We start from the raw sequence: 20,322 nt of genomic DNA on the forward strand, positions 1-20,322 counted from the left end.
GGGTTGGGTTGCTGATTTTAATAATCCAATGGGTTTTGGGTTAGGTATAGGTAACCTATTGGATTATAGATAACCCAATAGGTTGCCAAGCCATGCTAAGAAATAAATTACTATATTATATTTATATATATATATTAAATAAAAATAAATTACTATATTTAATATAGTAATTTATTTTAATATATAGATTACCACCTAATTAGGTAGTGATATGCACACATGGATTTTTTAGACTTTTTGGGTTGGGTTAGTGGGTTTTTTAGTAACCCGTGGGCGGGTTTCCAATCCACATAACCCAACCCAAAACCCACCAGTTCATCTTCAAAGGCCATGGGTCAACCCAAAACCCGCGGGTTAACAAGTCTACTCTATACAAATCTCTAGATAGAATCTATTTTACTAAAAACTTTTCCTAAGTTTTAAAAAACCTATAGCTATTAGCATGTTACTAGCCTTAATATTAGATCTCTTTTATTCTATCATGTAATATTCCTTAATATATATTATAAACCTTTACTACTTGGCAGATACTTTAAATTTTATAATTTTTTAAAGCAGATATTACAAGTTAAATCCTTCCCTCTTGCTCCTCTAATTCTTGATTTAAAATACACAATTTTTATAGCATAGTAGTGTTTTAAAATTCAACGTGTTGAATAACATGGTAAATATCGACAGGGGGGTGGTTTGGTTGGGGTGGGCGGTTTGGTCGGGAATTACGTTAATGGCCGCCCGAGGCGGCAAAACGAATCGCAGCTTCAGCCTCCACGTTTGCTCCCCAGAAATATCTCGTTTCCTATACTCGTATGTCCTTTCTCATCACTATTATGGTTCCTAGACACTTATCTATACGGTAAAATGGCCCTTTCAAGTAATGAAAACAACACACTTACTTTCCTGCGTATAGTCTCGATGTTAGGTCATCACGATCCTCGGTTTTCACCGTTACCATCCACCGTACCCAAGCCCGTTAATAACAATGTCTGGTATCGGTACTCGACAATTCTAGCAGTCAAAGTTCTTAAGAATATCCGGCCACGACACGGAAGCGTTCTCATGTTGACAGACGCACTATGTGTGAAGTACGGGCGTCATGTGCATTTATCGGAAGCTTCAACAATGCTTTTCTTGTCGCGACATACACATTTACCAGTACCAAAAGTTTTATGTGCATTCACTCATTCTGGGTGGACCTACATCGTGATGGAAAGGATCCAGGGGGATATAATTGGCAGTGGCTGGGTCAAACGAAGTGACGAGTCAAGGGCAAAACTTCTTTCGCAATTGGGAAACGTTGTCCGCGAGATGCGGGAGCTCCGACCTCCGCAAGGAATGGGGGTTGCTTCTGTTGATGGCGGCTCGCTTTTTGACTGTCGTATACCAGGCCGTTCCTTGCGCTTTGGTCCGTTTAGTACCGTCCAGGACTTCCATCAGCATCTTCGAAGGGGTATGAAGTTTGATTCCAGGCTTGACCCTCAAATTCAGAACCTTATCCAACAACAAAGCAAATCTTGGCCTTTGGTATTTACTCATGGTGATCTTAGTAGCCTGAATTCTTGTTCGCGGAGATAATATTGTTGGTATTATTGATTGGGAAACAGCTGGTTGGTATCCATCATATTGGGAATACACTTCTGCCCACCAAGTCAATCCTCAAAACTCTTTTTGGGCTAATGAGATTGATAATTTCCTACAACCAATGCCTGAAGAGCTGGCGATGGAACAGATCCGCCAAGAGCATTTTGGAGATATTTGAGTATGCCTGCCCTAGTAACTCATACAATGATTTCCTTCTGCTCCATCAAGTCGTAAGTTGGAACCTTTCTCATATCAAAGTTGCCCTGGCCATCAAATCGGTGCTGGTCTTTCTTCCGTTGACAATAATCCATCGCCGCGTTGCGCACTCTACTCCACTCAGTGACATTTGTCCCTAAGGATTTTGTATCTGCGTTGAGCCGTTCTAGAGCCTCCTTCACCCAGGAGACACAATTCCATCCTGGTTGACCTTGTCGGATAGGCGTATTGCGCAGAATCTCGACCGAGCGGCTTGTATCCGCTACCTTTGCGATAGTGATACGAACAAGTAACATGCTAGTAGGGGCAAGTGGACATTCGCGCTCCTCGAAGAACCATTCAGAGCCTCCTCCCAATTTTGGCTTCTCCTTTGCGTGATAACGGACGCCCATTCCACCCTCTACTTCAACTTTCGGCCCAATAATCAAGGCCCAGCGGTATCTAGCTCGCACAGACATCAGCTTTTTGATTATAATACACCGAAGTTGCGCATTATGAACTCATGTGTCTTCCTTGCCTGGCATGGTAGGGCTGCCTCCCCGTGCATAGAGACCAACATGCAGACGATCTTTGTTAGATGGCATTGTGCGGGTAAAGGGTAGCTGGACCTGGGCTGAGGTGGGTCTGTTCAAACACTGCTTGGGAGTAAATATTCTCTAGAACTTGTTCACAAAGGGGTTGTTTAAAGGCTTTATATGTATTATCTAGATAGCTAAACTCTCTACCTGGACTTGTAGCCGATCTTCTCTAAGAATAGAACCAAATGAGTGGGCGCTTAATTCACGAATCCTGCTCATAAACTGTGTTCAAAGCATAGGAAATTACTTATAACTGGTGTTCTTCTTTGCACTCCATGCTAAATAAGAGATAGTTTGTTTCAAGTTACCGCCCAGTCCGTAATCGCGACCAACTGGTTGTTATTTTAATAGAAAACAGACTGCTCCACTGCAACTTTACTATTCTCACCAAAACAGAGGATTGTGCAAAAGATGTATAGCGAGAACTTTCCGAAATGGACATGTCCATTACCACAAGTAGAAGCCACATGGAGCTCCAACCTACAGACACTCACGGGCCATTCAGGTTCGGTTTGCTCTGTGGCCTTCTCGTCTGATGGATCAACACTGGCCTCGTGCTCGGACGACAAGACCGTCAAACTCTGGGACATGCAGACCGGCAAAGAGCTGCAGACACTCACGGGCCATTTAAATTCGGTTGCCTCTATGGCCTCCTCTTCACCTACAGATGGTCGTCATCCTTTTCCTTTCTTGCATAGAATCAATAACCCAAAACAACCCTATCTTAACACTCAGCTATGCATATCAGGTAATTGGATTTCTATAGCAGGTGAAAAGCTAATATGTCTTCCGCCCGAGTATCGCCAATACAATTGCTTAGCTGTCAAGGGCGCTATCATTGCTCTTGGGTATATTGATGGACGAGTTCTTGCTATAGGATTTCATGCACCATAGATTAACATTCACGCTCAACTACTTCCTCTTATTTACTAATGGGATAGCGAAATCTATTATATAAATTACTTCACTTCTCAAAAACTTTTGAACAAATTCCGCACAGTTCTATTATAATAAGGTGGCAAGTTTGCCACCTTTGGTCCTGATGTTTCTTGACACGATCACCTATTGCTTCCTTAATATTATCTGTAATAATACGCGTATAAAAATACTCTAGGAAAGCCAGAATATCAAATATAGCTTAGTACGTTTTTGGGCTAGGGCTACAGAAACAAAGAACAAGAACGCACAGTGGTAACACCAATTTCCGGAAACCCTGTACTGAGGCGCCTGGAAGGACATGAGGCTAAGCATAGTGAATTCGCACCCAGGATGGGGAATGGTGGGTTCGCATGGCATGTAAAGAGTCTAATGGCTTATCATGAATCTAGTATTCAACCAATCACATACATATAAATAAGCCTATAATGTATTTCGTATTAGTTCTATCATCTTCCCCATAAAAAGGCTTTGTTTCCCAGCCTTACCTAATGACTTGCGGAGCCACCTCATTTCTCCTTATGTGATTCAATAGCCTTCATGAGGTTATGATTCTCGTCCTGTAGGCGAAGATAGGCGTGTTTCAGCTCTACCAGTTTGTTCTGGAGCTGGATAAGATCTCTGCTCAATTCGGCTTTAGCTTCCGGTATAGCTGCGGTGTTTCTTACAGCAAAAATCTCATTGTCACGAATACCCTTGCTGATCTCGATGTAGTCATTGGTTGAAAGATCGCTTAGGTTTTTCGCAAATAGGGAGCCATGTTGTTGCTTGAAGTCCCATCTATATTGATCGTTTATATTTGGGATTAGTCGTACCTCGCAAGGATGAACTACAAGTGAGAGAGTGTCTTCTGTACTTTTCTATTAGTAAATGATATAATTATAGGGCAAACAAACTTCCTCAGATGTTCAGACAATTTCTGGCAGCATCTCTGACGTTCTAACGCGCGCTTTTTGTTAGCTGAAGTAGAAATCTAGGACGTGAAAATATAATCCGCCCAAAATAGCCGGTAGTATATGAACAAGGTTTTCAGTACTGTACTCAGCAGATGAGGGGGAGTTATTTAGCAGGACAAATGCTTCTGAAACTCGGAGAAGTAATTATAGTCAGGCTTTCTATCAATGCTTAGTGTTCTAGAGGTCTTTTTTTCCCGCGAGGAGGCTTGACGCAGTGCATGTCCTCAAGATGAAATAGTAACTCCTTTATTGAGCCATACTCTTCTGTACAAGCAGGGTGTGGATAATGGAACTCTCTGGACAGCCAGCTTAGGTGTGATTGAACATGTGGATGCCACTTGTCCATCTCCAAATATTACTCTATTTATTTGGCTAGCCCTAAATTTCTGTTACCCAGACAAAATAGATAATACCCGGCTTTAATAAGATAGTTTTAGAATATAATAGGATCACAGCAGAGTAATTTTTCTGGCTTGCTAAGATGTTCCTTGCAATATTCATTCTCATCAGTTTTTATATTAAACTACTGGCCATATTTAAAACAAAAGTCTGCAAAATCATCACTAGTTAGCTGGGAGAACCTCTGCTGGTAGCAACAATACAAATATGACCACTGGTGGTGGGGATACAATCTATAAACTTAGCTTAAATCTTCTTAAAGGTGCCAATTAATACTTACTCATCCATGGGTATACCACATATATATTTGCTGTTTTCAGGCCATAATTAAGGGCGAAAGGCAACTAGATCATGTTGCTTGCACATCTACTCCAAGACCTGAATAGCCTTGCGTCTAGTTAGGCTATGCAAGGTACCTTTGGCGGGCAAAACTTGAGCAAGAAGGTCCCTCTCTAGCATAGCACGCCGGCGATAATCAAACATGGTTCCTTTATAGATACTTCTGGCTCGAGAGTATGCTTGGAGGTCTTGCTATTGTTTTAGTTCTACATGGTATAGTCTGTCCTGTTTACTCTAGGCCCAATGCTGTTATAAGTAAATCTCTTATAAGATGTCTAGGTTAATTACTACCTTAATCTCCATGTCCAGACAACTAATCTATGTATCCAGGGCGAGCATATCCTCTTATTCCTAAAATTTGAATTCTGCTTTGGCAGGGAGAGATTATAATAGCCCCGGGTTGCAATGCACGTTGATACTATAGTAATTTTGGATATACTCATATTGGGAGGTAATATTCAAAAAAGTTGCAGGCCTGTTAACTTTATATACCAGGTAGGCATAAGACCGCCCAAATATCCACGGGTCCCTGTGTGCAGCCTGCTTTATCCGCGCTTCTTGGGAGTATTTCCTATCTATACTTGATAAGTCACTTGGGAATCACTATTAGATCTCTAATTTCTCTTACTAGCTTCTATTAGTGCCCATTGACAACACGCGCGAGTGGTAACATTTTCCTTATATCTACACCAATGCCCTAACATGGCAAATTCCTTGCCAAATATATTAGCATTTCTGGCCTTGCAGGTAGATATCTTGTAATCTAGCTTGGCTGTTGTTCTAAAAACAGGGGTGTCTGCAAGCTCCTTTTGGAAACGGATCTTAATAGGGAGATCACTAGGTTTGGCAGTGTCAATAGTGTCAAGAATCTTAGTACAAGACTTGTATTCCTGGAATGCATGGTCGCCCAAAAATAGTGGCAGCATAAACAGAATCAGATTAAAGAATATTGGGATCTCTTCCTTATATATCTCGTAGAACGTGTAAATTGGAAGGTTCTATTTCTTCCTCCTCCAGAACCCCTTCACAAATTCTCGAGTATATGTCAAAACTAGCATTGGTATATTATTAACAAGCTTGACTGTCAGGGTAAAATGCTATATGCCATTAGTCTACTCCAACAATACTTATAGTAATACTAACCTTATAACAGGCTACCATGGTCTTAGCATCAAGAATCATGCTATTGTCCTTAATGCCTTTCTCGCGTGCTGTCACGGCGTGCAGGCTATATAGGTGCGATCCAGGCGGATCGGACCATCGGGTCTGATCATAGTGACCTTTTTGGTCCAGTTGGGAACACGTTGCCTGGATCACGTGGTACTCTCACACGTGCAATATATCAGCGCGCTGTTGACTTATTTACCTCGCCAGTTCGAGCGGAAGAAAAGCAATAGAGAAGTATCAAGGCTGCATACTATATCTTGTTTTAATTAGGGTACTTGCCGTGATATTCTTTGAAGTCGCGGCACCAGAGTTATGTAAGGAGGATAGTAAGATTATTAGGGGACAGCCCATCTCTAGATATTATACCATCCAGTAGTCCAAGTTTGGACTTTAAATCTAATATAATAAACTTTAGATTATTAGTAGGCAACTGGTATTCTAAGAAAGAACGCTACCTCTCTTATTGTAGTATTCATCCTATCTAGCACATGAAATCTCTCTCCCAGGACAAAGCTGTCTCAAAATCCTGGTAGAAGTTGTCAATGGTCTCTGGGAGCGGCCATTTGTTGATATGACCATTAATATTACTGGCAAAGAATTCCAAAAACACTTTGTATGTTCTAATATTGGGTGGAAAACAGGTAGTAGGGTGTAATTCCAGGAATCCAAGAAAGTAAGCTAAAATTACTTGCAGTCTTAGGAGTATATACTAGTCAAAAATTGCCAAACTGTGTTTATACTTGTCTTTAGTTCTTGGAAGAACAGCTTGCTGAATCTCTTGATTATTATATTCATCGAGATTAATCACACGCGTAAACTTCGCTGGTGCATATTGTGCCATATTGCTTGGTTAGCAAATAGTATTCAGGGAAGGCAAACGCAAAGTCTTACAGGTGGCCTGGGGGATAGAAGATTTTTATCTCCCCCATCCTTTTTTTTGCGTTTCCAGAGGCTCCCAGAACTCATAGTTCGGGAGTGAAATATTTAGGGGCCTGAAGGTCTTTACCTGAAGGCTAAGGTCGTGCGCGCTAAAGCAGCAAGGCAAGGTATAGTATAGTAGATGAGCAACAACATATACCTACTGTTGTATGTTGGTGCTCACTAGTTTTTTTTAATTTATTGGGTTTAGCGTTCTTGCTGCTCTACCTTTAGCCCCTTCAGCCCTCTCCCTAAATGTAACCTAAAGCCCGTCTAAAACTCACCCACTACCCCGCGGGCTAATGTGTCAACGTATTAGATTTATAAAAGGCCGCGACTGTCAGCAGTATACTAGTTATTTGCTTTCTTAGCAGGGAGATCTCTCTTGTATATCTTGAACCCCGTGCTATATCCTACTACAGTTTAATAAAGAGATATCTTTTATTGGGCGACTTAAATCAGTCTATTATTTGTTATAGCTGCCTTGGGTCAACAAGCAAGCGTGACCGTTTAGTATATTATAACAACTTGTCTATATCCTGTTCTTTAAAGCAAGATTTAATCCTATTAATATTTGACTTGGTATGGATGGACAAGCATGATTGGTTATGCCAGTAATAATGAACCATAGACAATGAGATATAACTAAAAATTTAGCATAGGGATATTCTTTGGATAGTATGCTTGATTAGGGAAAGCGCATTACTACTGCTTGGTATCGTGGTGCCTAGTCTATATAGATGGCCTCCTTGCCCGTCTGCCTCTCCCTGTTGCTTTCCCATCTCTTTAAGCTGTGTTAACTAAGACTAACTTGAGCTATTTTTGCTATTAGGCTGGTATCTCCATGTTCTGTACTTTGCCAGCCCCTTTTACTATAGTGAGTCAGGATCAGTTTGCATTATTCTGTGAACCATCCTCTGACTAATCTTTTCTCTTTTCAGGTGAACAGAATAATAGAGCAGAATCTAACACGATTACGAAGTTGCACAGGCAGCTTACCCCACGAATTCACGATACAGGCATGATGACAGCACTTATTGGAATAGATTGAAAAGGGCGATATGTGGCACAAATTATATAGGTAGGCCACGCGGGTTTAGCTCGTGATATAAGAGATTGGCAGGCTGAAATCGCGATAAGTAGTATAATAGCAGACTCTTGAGACCCAAGTCGACTATGCCAACAGTCTTCGAGCCACTGACTGGGCTGAGCCACGCCACGTTTGATAGTCAGATATCGCTCCATCTGCTGTTTCGCCAATCATGGACGTTGACTGAGAGGTGCTGTGACGCATGAAGCTCGATCGCTAATGTCGCACCACATGATCGAGCGTTTATGGGAGCCACCGGCGAAGCCCTGACATATTCATGGACAGGATGTCAACACAGCCTAGAGCTAGAGGGCTTTCGACATTGGCTGAGAGTGACACGCGTGCACAGATGAACCAGCTGTCGATCTCGATGGACTTCCCTCGCGATCAGATTCACTCTTGATATGGTTGGCAACCGAGCAAGACAGCCTCCATGGCCCACACTGGGTGGCCAGCATAATCGTGTTGGTGGAGTAGAATGCAGAAGGTGATCAACCCCCTACCATCTTCTAATAAACATCTATAATGCCATCAGGTACGGCTTCGATTTCAATAGTTTACAAGATCAGTATTATACTTGCTTAGCATAGTGGCTGTGGAGGTGCTGTATAGGGTTGAGAACAGATACGCCCAATATTATGATTTAGGACTTGAGGTTCTCGAGAATAACAATTGACAGGTAACAGGGATATGCTAGTACTACTACAACTAGAAATATAGCTAGGTCATCCAAGACAGCAAACTCGCCCTGTTACCTCTTATTCAAGGAGATTCAAACTTTCAATTTGTTTTGTTCCTACCCAGTCATGCACCTGTGACTTTGGATTAGATTCTCGTTTTATAAAGTCTAGCAAAATATATAAGATCTATTATATACTATAATACTTAGCAGGATAGGTATCTGTTTACTTTGCAGACAGCCATGGTGCTAATTGCTTCCCTGTTGTCATCACTCTTCCAGCTGATCAATATTAACCGCTATGGATGAGAGTAAGTGCGGTAAGCAGGGCCAGTATTGTTTTGCTATAAGCATTAAATCAGGAGAAGAGCCCTAGCTGCTATTTATTAGTGGTATGGGAGTGACAGGATGGACTTCCCCTCCTTTCCAGGGAAGTACCCCTGCTGCTCTGGGAAGTTCCCCTCTTGCCTTGGGAAGTTCCCTTGCCCCGTAAGAAGTTCCCTTCCTGCTCTAGGAAGTTCTCCGCTCCTATAAAAAGCCGTCTTCGCCCCTAAGGGAAGCGCCTTTCTCCCACCCGTCGTCTTCTGCGGGCGAATTTTCCATCTAATTCAACACATGGCAGATGAGAAACGCCAACAACGAAAGAAATGGAGGGAAGAGCACAGAAAGCGGCAAAAAGCCCTTCATATCCCGAAGCGAGTTCAATGGGGTTTATATAATTTCAATTTTCCGACCTTCGATAACGCAGGCATTCTTGAGCTTCAACAATTCATATACGAGTCAGATGACGAAGCAAGTTGGGCGAAACCAAGAGAGCACATTATCGCCAACATCATGGAAAACCTGCTTATGTCTAAGTGTCCATTAGAGATTATCGCAATGGTGCCATCGATCTTCCCAACATTAGATGGGGATATAATTCTTTTGAACAATTCGCAGGCTCTGTGCAATTTCCTTGATTAAAAGTTTAATAAGCTGCTACTTCACCAAGCCTCATTATCTGGGACTTTACTCTATGGTCGCAAACTGATGTTAGATATGTTCTGGATGTATCTACAGGAACAACCAAACAAGATAATAAACATCTATGACTACACCATGGTAGAGCCGAATTTGAGAACACGAAGATTGATAGTCCAGGAAGTATTGTTGTATTGGAAGCTCCCAAAGCACGAGAGACATACGATCAATCTCCTAGATATCAAGAATAGAATTAGGGACTTTTGCCCGATTGAAATAGTCCAGCATAATCTATATAGCAGAATATCTCGCCTATCCCTGGTTAATATTGGAAAAACCAACTCAGACTAGAAGAATAATTGAAAAGAATTCTTCCTCCTTAGTGGCGCAAACGCGATATCGTCCATCCATGTGGATAATGGGGGTCAGCTAACATGGATTTTAATCCTCGAAGGCTGGAAGATTTAGTACTTTCCTTGTAAATTGACTAGCAATGCTATCTGGTTATTAGCTGTTATAGGCTCTTAGTATCCTTGAGAATATAAAGAAGGCTGGGCAAGGGTAGAGCTATGCGTGGGGGACCTGTTGTAAGTATATATAATAGATTTTATTAGAGTATCTAGCTAATATTCCTTTTAGAATTATGCCTCCTAGTTATCTACTGCAGTGTTCACCCCAGAGGACTGCCTTGCTATTAGTAGCCATTTCTATATAACTATATACCTTGGTTTAATGCTCCACGGGCTTAAACTTTAGGAAGATTATCCAGCAATAAGCAATAAAGATCTACAGGCCAACTTCTATAATCTTCTTTGTATAGTTTTCAAGAACAGGCATACCACTAGACTTGTTAACCCGCGGGTTTTGGGTTGACCCATGGCCTTTGAAGATGAACTGGTGGGTTTTGGGTTGGGTTATGGGGATTGGAAACCCGGCTGTGGGTTACTAAAAAACCTACTAACCCAACCAATAAAACCCATAAAACCCATGCATGTAGATTATTACCTAATTAGGTAATAATCTATATCTTTAAATAAATTACTATATTTAATACAGTAATTTATTTCTTGGCATGGCTTGGCAACCTATTGGATTATTAAAATCAGCAACCCAACCCATTTCTTAGCGGGTTGGGGTGGGTTGGGTTGAACAAGTCTAGGCAAGGCTCTAAATTCGCCCTCAGGTAGCTGGGAACATCATAATAGTATCACAATCATATAACTAGAAAAGTGTTTTACCTGCATATCACTTAGGCGAGGGGACAGCGTATGAATCACGCACACACACACACACACACACACACTGACACACTGTATGTACCATCACATTGTCTTACGTCTCTTGCGAAGCCGCGGCCTTTGCTTTATCATCAATAGTCTTGGCAATGGCCGGGCGAGCCTTGATACGGTTCAACCAAGAATTAACATGCGGGAAGTTCTTCTCAAGATCCATTTCCTTCGACCAGAAGAGCGCAGCCACCTCGAACCACGGCACAAACGCAGCATCAACATAGCTGAATTTGCCGCCAACGAGGTACTCCTTGTTCTGGAGCGATCGATTTAGCACGCCCGAAACACGACGGATCTCGTTAACATAGCGCTCAACTGCACTGGGCACTTTCTCGGGGTGGTAGATTGTAAACCAGGCGGCCTGCCCGAAGTACGGTCCCTGGCCGGACGTCTGGTAGTGTAGCCACTGCTTGCTTTCGTAATACTCCTTTGAACCGGCGGTGAAGCTGATGGTGTGTTGCTTGTCGTATGTGTCTACTAGGTATTCGAGGATGGCTCCGGATTCCCAGATGGTGATTCTGGTGTTCGGATCCTCGAGGGCGGGAACACGGCCGTTAGGGTTGATGGACTCGTAGGGTTCCATCTTTAGGTCGCTGAGGTCAACTGACTTGAGCTCGTAGGGAATCTTGAGCTCTTCGAGGATCATGAGGACCTTCCACGGGTTGGGGGTGCCGGGGTGGTCTCGGAGGGTCCAGAGAGTGAGGGTTTTGAGAGACATGGCGAGTGAGTAAATGAATGATTAGCTGGGAGGAAGGGAGTTCGATGCAGAGGCTATAAGGATCGAGGGTTGGTCTGCTTAAAAGTACAGGTATACTTTAATGGCGGGAATATCAGGACATGGATTATTCAGTTCGGCACCCAAGAAGACCGAGTGCTTGGTAAGCTGGATTGTTAATTGTCTCTTGGGATTTTCATCAGTGTTGATTACGCCTCAAACAAACCATGGACTTTGTTATGCAGTCAACCCGCCAGGACCTTGGGGGGTTGATTGGTCCTTGGTCATCGACACAAACAGCACAAACTGTAATGCAAACAAAATTGCTATGGGTGGGAGGGAGATTAATAATTGCGGAGAACAACTCCTTACCCTATCCCCTTGCCCGGCAGCGCTAGTCATGATTACTCTTCATTCAACAGTCTCTTATTCAGCGATGATGGGGCCTTCATACGGAATGACCATCTCCCAACCTACCTAAGACTTGATGTCCATAACACAATCCTGGCGCTACCAAGATCGCTGGCGGAGTATGGGATGATAGCCGCCAAGTACGATTTCTTGGTTTTTGAGGATGGCGCCCGTTTTGAGGGTCCCGAGGAGAAGACTGAAGCGGCTACTTCTCTGTATAAACGAGTCAAAAGCAAGGTCGAGGACCTGAAGAAGAGAGTATTCGACTGGGCCTTGTTTGATAAGGATAAGATGCTGACATTGCTGGCGGAATACAGTGCGCAAACGGAGCGACTGCGGCAGATCATGTCCCTCATTCTCCTGACGTTAACGGCCATGGGGAGCAGGGAGCTACGGGACTTTGCGGAGAGCAAGAAAGCGAGGAATATGCGGCTCCAGAATGTGATTAGAAAACAACTGTTGGCCACCAGACGACTTTACCGCTCTCGATGGATAGCTCGTTGAAATACGGGAGTCCTCTACAGACTCGAATTTGAAACTGGCCAATTACGAGGGCGACTGGGGCCAGGTTAAACGCGTAGTGGTCGAGTACCGCGCGTACGACAACACAATGAAGATAGCGCCCCATGGCACCTTCGAGGAGTCGATGGCTCCCATTCGGAATTTAGCTTGGTTGCTCTGCAGCTCTTCTCACTTGGATGCGCAAGACGCGGTCCCGGATATCTCCGATCAATCCTCAATCTTCACACTCCCATGTTTGGGATACCTCGATGACCCGGACGAAGGTCGCACGGCCTTTCTCTATCAGCTTCCACGAGCGGGGATTTGCAGCCCTTTACAGACATCATCACTCTTCATGGCCGCATTAATGATCCCTGCAGAACGACTGGATATCTTCCCACAGCCAAGCCGCCGCTGGGAAGTCGGTTCTTCCTCGCACACGCCTTAGCCTCAAAGATGCTCGATATCCATACGTTTGGTTGGGTTCACAAGAACATTTCCAGCCGCGGAATTATTGTGTATCCTTCTGCCGATCGTTCTTCATCTTCAGGGGGTCTTCGACTTGTCCCATACCTCGCTGGTTGGGGCTACGCGCGTAATATCGATGGTAGAACTGTGCTCACTAATGATGATGACACCGAGGCGGAACCCAATTTCTATCGGCATCCACTCCGCCAAGGGCGACCAAGAGATTCATTCAAGCCGGAGCACGATATCTATTCACTCGGCGTAGTTCTGCTGAAAATCGCGCTATGGCGGACTATCAGCAGTATCTTCAAACAAGAGATCGACAAAGTGGCAAGTAGCAGAAAATTGCCGGAACCAGAGAGGATAAGGAAAGCCTTGCTCGATAGAGCCAGGGAAGATATTCCCAGGGAGATGGGAGAGAGTTATGCAAGAGCAGTGGAAAAATGTCTGCTGGGAGATTTTGGGACCCAGGGAGATGATCAGAAGCAGACAAATCTCAGTGTTTCCTTTCGTGAGCTTGTGATTGACGCGGTTGCAGCTGGGAGTAAACTCTAGATTGCTCCTTCCCGGGCAATGCATATCGCCCTCTCGGACGGATTAAACACAGGAAGGCACCAGAAACGCTGAATCGGAACTGTGGGGATATTTTACGTTTGAAGTATGGGTATAAGTATAGGAGTATATACTGGAGTACTGGCAGGAATGCATTTGCTCCCTTTGCACTGGCGTGCTAAAGTATATTGACTAGTCCAAGAAGATATAAGGAGTATGTGCTTTGAGTTTGCTCCACGCGATCTTGCATGAAAGAGATGTGGCTTTAGAATTTGATGATCTTGTAATAACATCTCTTGCACCACACGTGTTCCTGTAGACAACCCAAGACTATCATGATAGCATCTTTGTTGCGAAGACTAATCTTCCCCACTAAGGCTCGTGAGCCATGGTGGCAGTAACCACTATAAAGATTGATGGATATGAGGCAAAGTCTAGCAAAGTAAAGTGGCAAGTCATGCATGAAGACCTCTATGACCTGTACCAATCATTAACTCTCCTACATCACCATATCAGGGGAGTATGTCCACATAACCATAGAATACAATATAACATGAGCCACGTTGCGTTACAGACAGATCACATATACTTCCTCACTAATTCCATAGCATGAATATAAGCCAACAACTGTTTAGTCCTGCTTCTTCTCAGGCCATTCATATATGGATGGAGTTTTAATCTGCATATCAGCTGCCGCTTCTTGGACTTCTTTCCCTCCGGATAGAAAACAGGTTGGTTCACCCAGAGTAGTCTGATAGCGCCAGTTCCATTCCATCTCTGGTTGTTCACGCCGCATTACCTATTAAAGGAGGATAATAGGCTAGTTAGGCTCCGAAGCAAGCAGATAATTTAATCTAACGAAATCCAAAGGAAGTCAGGCCACAGCCACGAAGACAACTAACTCATGGGCGCAAAGGAGGTGGCGAAGTTCAGAACATGGGATGTCCTAGCCAACAGAAAACAATGCTTCAAGCGCTTGGCTCAGAAGACCGCGAAGTTATGGGAAAATAGTAACAAAAGTTGGCCATGATCTCGATTGCACAACTTCGAGGCTTTATAGACGACGCCCAGCAATGCATGCTTCTTCTAGCAATTCACTGTCACCCAAGACTACAGAGTATAATGGCTGACTTCCAAAGAATATTATATGCCAAATTCTTATAGTTACATCTTAATGTGCGCGGTTTATTGCCTGCATAACCAATCACGCTTGTCCGTACATAGTAAGTTAAATATTACTAGGATCGAATCTCTGCTTTAAAGAACAGGCTTAACTCAAGTCGTTGTAATGTACTAAATGGTCACCTTCGTTGACCCGAGGCAGCTATAACGAATGATGGACTAAGTACTCGCCCGATATAGAATATCTCTTTGAACAGTAGTGGACACAGCACGGAGGTCAAGGTATGCGAAGGAGATCTTGCCAAAGAATCAAAATATCTGTGCGTGCTGATGGCAGCGGCCTATTGTAAGTCCGATCCTTTGGGACGTCAACAGGCGGGGTAGTAGGTGAGTTTTAGACGGGCTTCAGGGCATTCAGGCGAAGGACTAAAGGCAGGGCAAACAGAAAACAAAAACATACAACAGCTGGGATTCGCATGTGGTCAGCCACCACACTACTAACGCTGATTGGACGGCCGGTGCTTGTGAATGCGATGGGGTCGCTGGTGAGTGTGGATTTTGCTGTAAGTACTCGGATTTGGGGTTTATTACTTCGCCTGGGGGTGCGGATATCGCGAGTGCGCTGGGGTTGCTTCCGGGGCATATTAATAATATTAAGGATGCGGCGAAGAAGGCGGGTCGGGAGATTAAAGTCTTGATTAACCCTGTTATTGTCTCGAGGGATACGCCGGAAGAGACGGAAAAGTATTTACAGGGCATTGTCGAGGGTCTGGAAGCGGATACGAAAGAGACGAAGACGTTCAGGAGCTATGACAGTGATGCCCATGCATGGCGAGGACAGAATGGCCCGCGAAAGCAGGGGTATAAGCTCGACGTTAGGGTCGCTGAGGAGGTTGTTGAGCAGCATGCGGCGCTGCATCGAATGGGCATTGATGGCCTTCAGGTAGGGTTCTACGACTGGGTTCTATTCCCACAACGGAAAGCCTTGCGATTTGCTCCCCGAGGTTCTGAAAAGCTGGGGAATGGTTGGCCGGTTCATTCCCACATGCAGATAACCTCGGTCGTGAACCAGGAATCTGTTCTCCCTGTGTGACAAGTTCGACCCATGAACAAATACGAGGGTGGACCAGACATAGCTGATACCCACTTGTAGATCAGTCTCTCAACAGTTATAAGACCACCCTCACCGAATTGTTGCATCATAATCCACGATCCGTACTACTCACACATTCATACAAACCCTACTTCAACATGTCCTCCATCGCCATAAACCATGGCCTGACGCCAGGCCCCGACCCAGAAGACCTAACGGCTTGGTACCTCATCATCAACGCCCTCTGGGCCTACGCATTCTCCTCCGCCCGCGGCCTGAAAATGCTCTACAAGATCGACAACCAAGTCAGCCCGCGCGGCGATCTCGACAAGTATGGTCCCCGCGCTGTCTCGGAGGGCAAACTCACCCAGGTCCAGCTTGAGCGCCTGAAGCGGAATGAGGCGGCGCACGCGAACTCAATGGACCATTTCCCGGTGTTTGCTACTGCGCTTGTCCTGGCGAAGATGGCGGGATTGCCGACTGCTGATGTTAATTTTGCGGCTCTGGCTTATACGGGTTTGAGATTTGCGTTCTGGGGGAATTATGTCTTGAGTGCGACGTTGGGATGGGCGGCGCTGCGGCCGCTGTTCTGGTGGGGGAGTAATATTGTGTGTTTGAGGTTGATATGGCGCGCTGGAAAGGTGTTCAATGGTGCTACTTAGTGGTCAGTTCAATATTAAAAAGGAGTGTATGTTCTGGATACCTTGTTGTGGTTGTGCTGTCTGATGCACACAAGGCAATCATCAATTCAGCAGGTCTATAAACAATACCCCTCGTCTAGTATATAAAATGGAGGCTGTGCATCGTTGCCTGCCGTGTACTGCCTTGCGGTTTAATTTCGAATGAGCCACAATCATCCAACTAATACTGCGAATACCTTTGAAAGAAATCCACATAGTCAAAGATACTCCTCTTAAACCTCCTAAACATCCCACTACTATCCGTCCGATTCACTGTCTGCAGCCCATACTGCTCCCTGGAATTCCCCCATTCGTTATTATCAACATAACTCTTCGCCAACACCCCAATAATCTCCACCCCATCCTCATGCGCAGTCTTGAGCATCTCATGCAGAAAGCCCTGGTAGTATAGGCTTCTTTCAAGGTCAAATCGCTGCACATCACCCGATCCCTCAGACTCGTCAAACGGGTTGGATCCAAACTCGCACATCATTACACCACCAGCAGGCCGGAATGTATCCCAGACGTACCTGAGCTCAGATGTGGGTTCTGTTTGAGTCGTCCAGTGGTATGGCGAGGTTGTTGGCCATTTTCATGGAGATTTTGCCTGTCCCGGTTAGTTCTTCTTTGTGCCAGTGGTACACGTCGGAATGGGTTTCCGTTATGGATGTTAGGTCGTTGTAGTCGTTGAAGCTATACTCCACGCCTACATTTGGCTCGTTGAATTTGAACCAGCAGGGTACGCGGTCCGCATAGCGTGTCATTACGTGCTTCGCATAGTAAAGGAAGTTCTCAGGGACCGTGGTGAGATTATCCAATGACCCATTGGAAAATCAAAGTGATTCAAGGTGACGAGCGGCGTAATCCCATATTAGAAACCGGTATTAATGACATCGTTGTAGTGCTCTAGACCCTGGATATTGATTGGCGAGCCTGCGACACCAAACGGGACTATACGTGTCCGGGAAATTGAGAAAGAGAAATACGGCACCCCAATTCCGGCGAAGTGTGCAATGTCCTCCTTATATAGGAAGTAGGCCATTGTTACGATGTTCGCGTCAGACTGGTTGTTTGCTCTGGACTGCTCCGGTTGAGTCTGTGACTGCAGGACCGCGGCCGTCGAGCTGCAATGCGCCTTCGATCTGCCATGCGGCGAATGAGACACCCCAGATAAAGTTTCGGGGGAGTTTCAAGTTTGAGCTTTGGTTGCTGTCGACCGTGTGATGGTACAGAGGTGGCGGGAAGGCCAATTCACCCGAAGGTAATGGGGTTGGAGTGCGGGTGGTGGTGAACGGAGGTGATGACAAGTAGGAGAGGTTTGCCCATAACGAAGCGAAAGTACCCGCTGCCGCTGCCATCAGAATCGTATCCTACTTCCCGTAATAGAGCTCCATTCGGGGCATCGTACCATCCGACGTGGTGTTCGCGTAGGTTCGGAATGCTGTCATGGCCACTCACTCCCATCATGTTACGCTCGCTAGCCATAGTGGGCAGTCATCACCCAGGTATCTCTTTGTGCTGCCACTTGATACTAGATTCTTATGTCTGCTTTTGTACTCTTCGGTCATTATACTCAATATGAAGGAAATTCATTCTTCAAAGAATAAAATGTAAAATAGCCTCAGAAGAGGACAGATGCAAGATATTCCCTTCTAGTGGAAACATGGTTCAGGGGTTTCGTTTAATGACACCTTATGTCAATCTAAAGAAACCGTCTTTATTCTTTCTTAATCTACGGCATTTCCAACATTAACAGATCCAAAATCAACTCGAATTATTCCTCAAAGTCTTCAAAAAATTCTTTATTTCCACTAAGCATCCCACTTGGGCTGCCAGTCCTCAGTATCAAACGGCCATCCCACAAGTCCAATACTAAGCTCGGTACCCCGTTCAAGTTCTTCAGATCTCTCTTTCAACTCGTCCACATCCCAGTTCGCATACAGATATTTCCCCTTCAGGAACCGTGCCTCAGAGCTCGCAAGCCACACGTTGAAGCTGCCGGGAAGAGAAACTAGCCAATCACCAAGGCAGTCAGTCACCTACACACAACCCCAAGAACAGAGCGTAACCTCAGGAGAAGGAGTGAGTCTAACATACCATGATCCTCATACCCCACCGCCTTAACCCCACCCACAGCACGATTCATCTCTGTATCCACAACCCCGGGCTGGATATGGAAAACGCTCCACGCCGGATTCGCAAACCCGACCATATCCCAGAGCCGGAAAACCGCCAGTTTGGCAATACTGTAAGACGCAAATCGAGGCGCGTAGTTCAGATGCGCAGCGTTGCTGTTGACGTCGATGATGACTGCATCTGGGGCGGCGAATCGCGAGAACGCTTGTGCGATGTATAATGCGCCGCTGAGGTTGATGTTCACCCCGTTTAGGAGTTCGTTGGGGTCGGAGTCTTCCACGCCCTCGAATGGACCGGTTGTTGCGGCGTTGCTGACGAGGATGTCGACTTTGGTGGACCCAGCGTCGGTATCGGTAGAGACAAACTTTTCAAATGCTGCATCGACTTCGCTCTTCTTTGTCACGTCGGTGGAAGCTACAAATACCGTTGTGGTCTGGCCATACTCCCGCTCGATCGCGGCTTTGGTGTCTAGGAGTGGTTGGATCCGTCGGCCGAGGAGGGCGATTCTGGATGCTCCTGCTACAGCGAAGGAGCGGGCTGTTTCGCCGCCTATTCCTGTGCCTCCGCCGGTGATCAGGACTGTCTTTCCTTTTGCGGAGAGAGAGGGTTTGCTAGGGGAGATGGAGGGATAGGAGGTTGAGTGCCAGGTACGGGTTGCAGATGGGAAGGGTGCCATTGTTGCGGTGGGGAGTATGTTAAAATGGATGAGTAGAGTACGGGAACTTGCTTGATGAGAAACATGATCAGGGTGCTCTGTTGGGTCATTATATACCTGATAACGAACCGTACAGTACGCCAATACGGAGCTCTACAAAATGTCCCGCCCGCCATCGAATTAGGGCTAACTTCAATCTGATCCGTTCCGGCGTCATCGATGCTGACAAATGCGTCTATTCGTGCAATTCTCACTCCTTTTGTGGCCTACCCTCCTAATTTCTGTCCTCCTGATCATATTCCTTATTTCAAACTGCGGCGGTACAACTTGAAATGGATGCTGAGCGGCAGGTACAATCTGTCCTGCGCTGTGGGCTGTGCAACAAGCCATCCAACAAGTGTGCGTTCAGATTATTCGGCCTACTAGCCCTGTTTCTGAGTGCTGAGGGTTTCTAGCATTAACTGTAAAGAGATATGGGTACTATTGTCGCTCTAGAAGAACCGGACTGACTCAGAGGCCCTGGTCTTGGGTTGCCTGCGCGCGGCGGAAGGCCCGGTGTGATAACAGGCGGCCTGCGTGCTCCAGGTGTACAGCCAAGGGTGTGGAATGTCGCTATCAAAGCTTGACCTCAATAAATAAAGACAGCAATGTGCCCTCGACAACAGGTCCTACTGCCGACTCCAGATCTCGTCGTGGGGGTGATCCCACGCTCACCACAGCAGACCCTCAGCCCTATTCAGGGATTGTGAATCTCGGGCACTCCAGCGAAGTCGAACATCTCAATTGGGATAATTATGATACTGATACTGGCTTTGACATTGATTTAGACAGCTTTGATTTTCTAAATCCACTTTTACTGCCAAACGGAAAGCCTGCTGGGTATC

The 20,322-nt window shown here is 45.3% G+C and overlaps 8 protein-coding genes across 8 annotated transcripts; 3 read left to right on the plus strand and 5 right to left on the minus strand.

Moving 5' to 3' along the window:
- Positions 1–912: 912 nt before the first annotated feature.
- On the plus strand, positions 913–1,976 carry BJX67DRAFT_389147 (aminoglycoside phosphotransferase family protein; the record flags this gene model as incomplete). Its single annotated transcript, XM_071034459.1, has 2 exons — positions 913–1,558; positions 1,602–1,976. 2 exons carry the CDS (start codon positions 913–915, stop codon positions 1,754–1,756), a joined length of 801 nt encoding a protein of 266 aa, XP_070890595.1. The 3' UTR covers positions 1,757–1,976.
- BJX67DRAFT_389151 (uncharacterized protein) lies at positions 1,675–2,378 on the minus strand (the record flags this gene model as incomplete). The annotated part of the gene is made up of 2 exons (XM_071034460.1): positions 1,675–2,239; positions 2,348–2,378. The coding sequence occupies 2 exons, from the start codon at positions 2,376–2,378 to the stop codon at positions 1,776–1,778; spliced, it is 495 nt and encodes a 164-aa protein (XP_070890596.1). The 3' UTR covers positions 1,675–1,775.
- Positions 2,379–5,386: 3,008 nt separating this feature from the next.
- BJX67DRAFT_369728 (uncharacterized protein) lies at positions 5,387–7,010 on the minus strand (the record flags this gene model as incomplete). The annotated part of the gene is made up of 8 exons (XM_071030803.1): positions 5,387–5,577; positions 5,691–5,839; positions 6,023–6,099; positions 6,146–6,185; positions 6,361–6,412; positions 6,625–6,626; positions 6,658–6,789; positions 6,910–7,010. 8 exons carry the CDS (start codon positions 7,008–7,010, stop codon positions 5,387–5,389), a joined length of 744 nt encoding a protein of 247 aa, XP_070890597.1.
- Positions 7,011–10,982: 3,972 nt separating this feature from the next.
- BJX67DRAFT_389153 (glutathione S-transferase family protein) lies at positions 10,983–11,823 on the minus strand (the record flags this gene model as incomplete). The annotated part of the gene is made up of 1 exon (XM_071034461.1): positions 10,983–11,823. One exon carries the CDS (start codon positions 11,821–11,823, stop codon positions 11,149–11,151), a length of 675 nt encoding a protein of 224 aa, XP_070890598.1. The 3' UTR covers positions 10,983–11,148.
- Positions 11,824–12,357: 534 nt separating this feature from the next.
- BJX67DRAFT_377369 (uncharacterized protein) lies at positions 12,358–13,180 on the plus strand (the record flags this gene model as incomplete). The annotated part of the gene is made up of 2 exons (XM_071032091.1): positions 12,358–12,672; positions 12,728–13,180. 2 exons carry the CDS (start codon positions 12,358–12,360, stop codon positions 13,178–13,180), a joined length of 768 nt encoding a protein of 255 aa, XP_070890599.1.
- Positions 13,181–15,979: 2,799 nt separating this feature from the next.
- Positions 15,980–16,629, plus strand: BJX67DRAFT_389155 (MAPEG family protein; the record flags this gene model as incomplete). Its single annotated transcript, XM_071034462.1, has 1 exon — positions 15,980–16,629. Exon 1 carries the CDS (start codon positions 16,126–16,128, stop codon positions 16,627–16,629), a length of 504 nt encoding a protein of 167 aa, XP_070890600.1. The 5' UTR covers positions 15,980–16,125.
- An 889-nt stretch (positions 16,630–17,518) lies between these two features.
- BJX67DRAFT_377371 (uncharacterized protein) lies at positions 17,519–18,132 on the minus strand (the record flags this gene model as incomplete). The annotated part of the gene is made up of 2 exons (XM_071032092.1): positions 17,519–17,789; positions 17,903–18,132. The coding sequence occupies 2 exons, from the start codon at positions 18,130–18,132 to the stop codon at positions 17,519–17,521; spliced, it is 501 nt and encodes a 166-aa protein (XP_070890601.1).
- A 315-nt stretch (positions 18,133–18,447) lies between these two features.
- On the minus strand, positions 18,448–19,478 carry BJX67DRAFT_389159 (SDR family oxidoreductase). The gene is made up of 2 exons (XM_071034463.1): positions 18,745–19,478; positions 18,448–18,658 (listed from the first exon to the last, which is right to left on the minus strand). Exons 1-2 carry the CDS (start codon positions 19,457–19,459, stop codon positions 18,459–18,461), a joined length of 915 nt encoding a protein of 304 aa, XP_070890602.1. The 5' UTR covers positions 19,460–19,478; the 3' UTR covers positions 18,448–18,458.
- Between the last annotated feature and the right edge of the window lie 844 nt (positions 19,479–20,322).

The sequence above is a fragment of the Aspergillus lucknowensis genome, assembly GCF_044049455.1.
Source record: "Aspergillus lucknowensis strain CBS 449.75 chromosome Unknown BJX67scaffold_3, whole genome shotgun sequence".
NCBI classification, from domain to species: domain Eukaryota; kingdom Fungi; phylum Ascomycota; class Eurotiomycetes; order Eurotiales; family Aspergillaceae; genus Aspergillus; species Aspergillus lucknowensis.

Excerpts from the sequence above, each read along its gene's own strand:
- BJX67DRAFT_389159 (XM_071034463.1), bottom strand. The coding sequence starts at position 19,459 with ATGGCACCCTTCCCATCTGCAACCCGTACCTGGCACTCAACCTCCTAT. Across the intron at positions 18,659-18,744 it reads GGTGGGGTATGAGGATCATG|TTTCTCTTCCCGGCAGCTTC; the intron begins GTATGTTAGACT and ends GTGATTGGCTAG.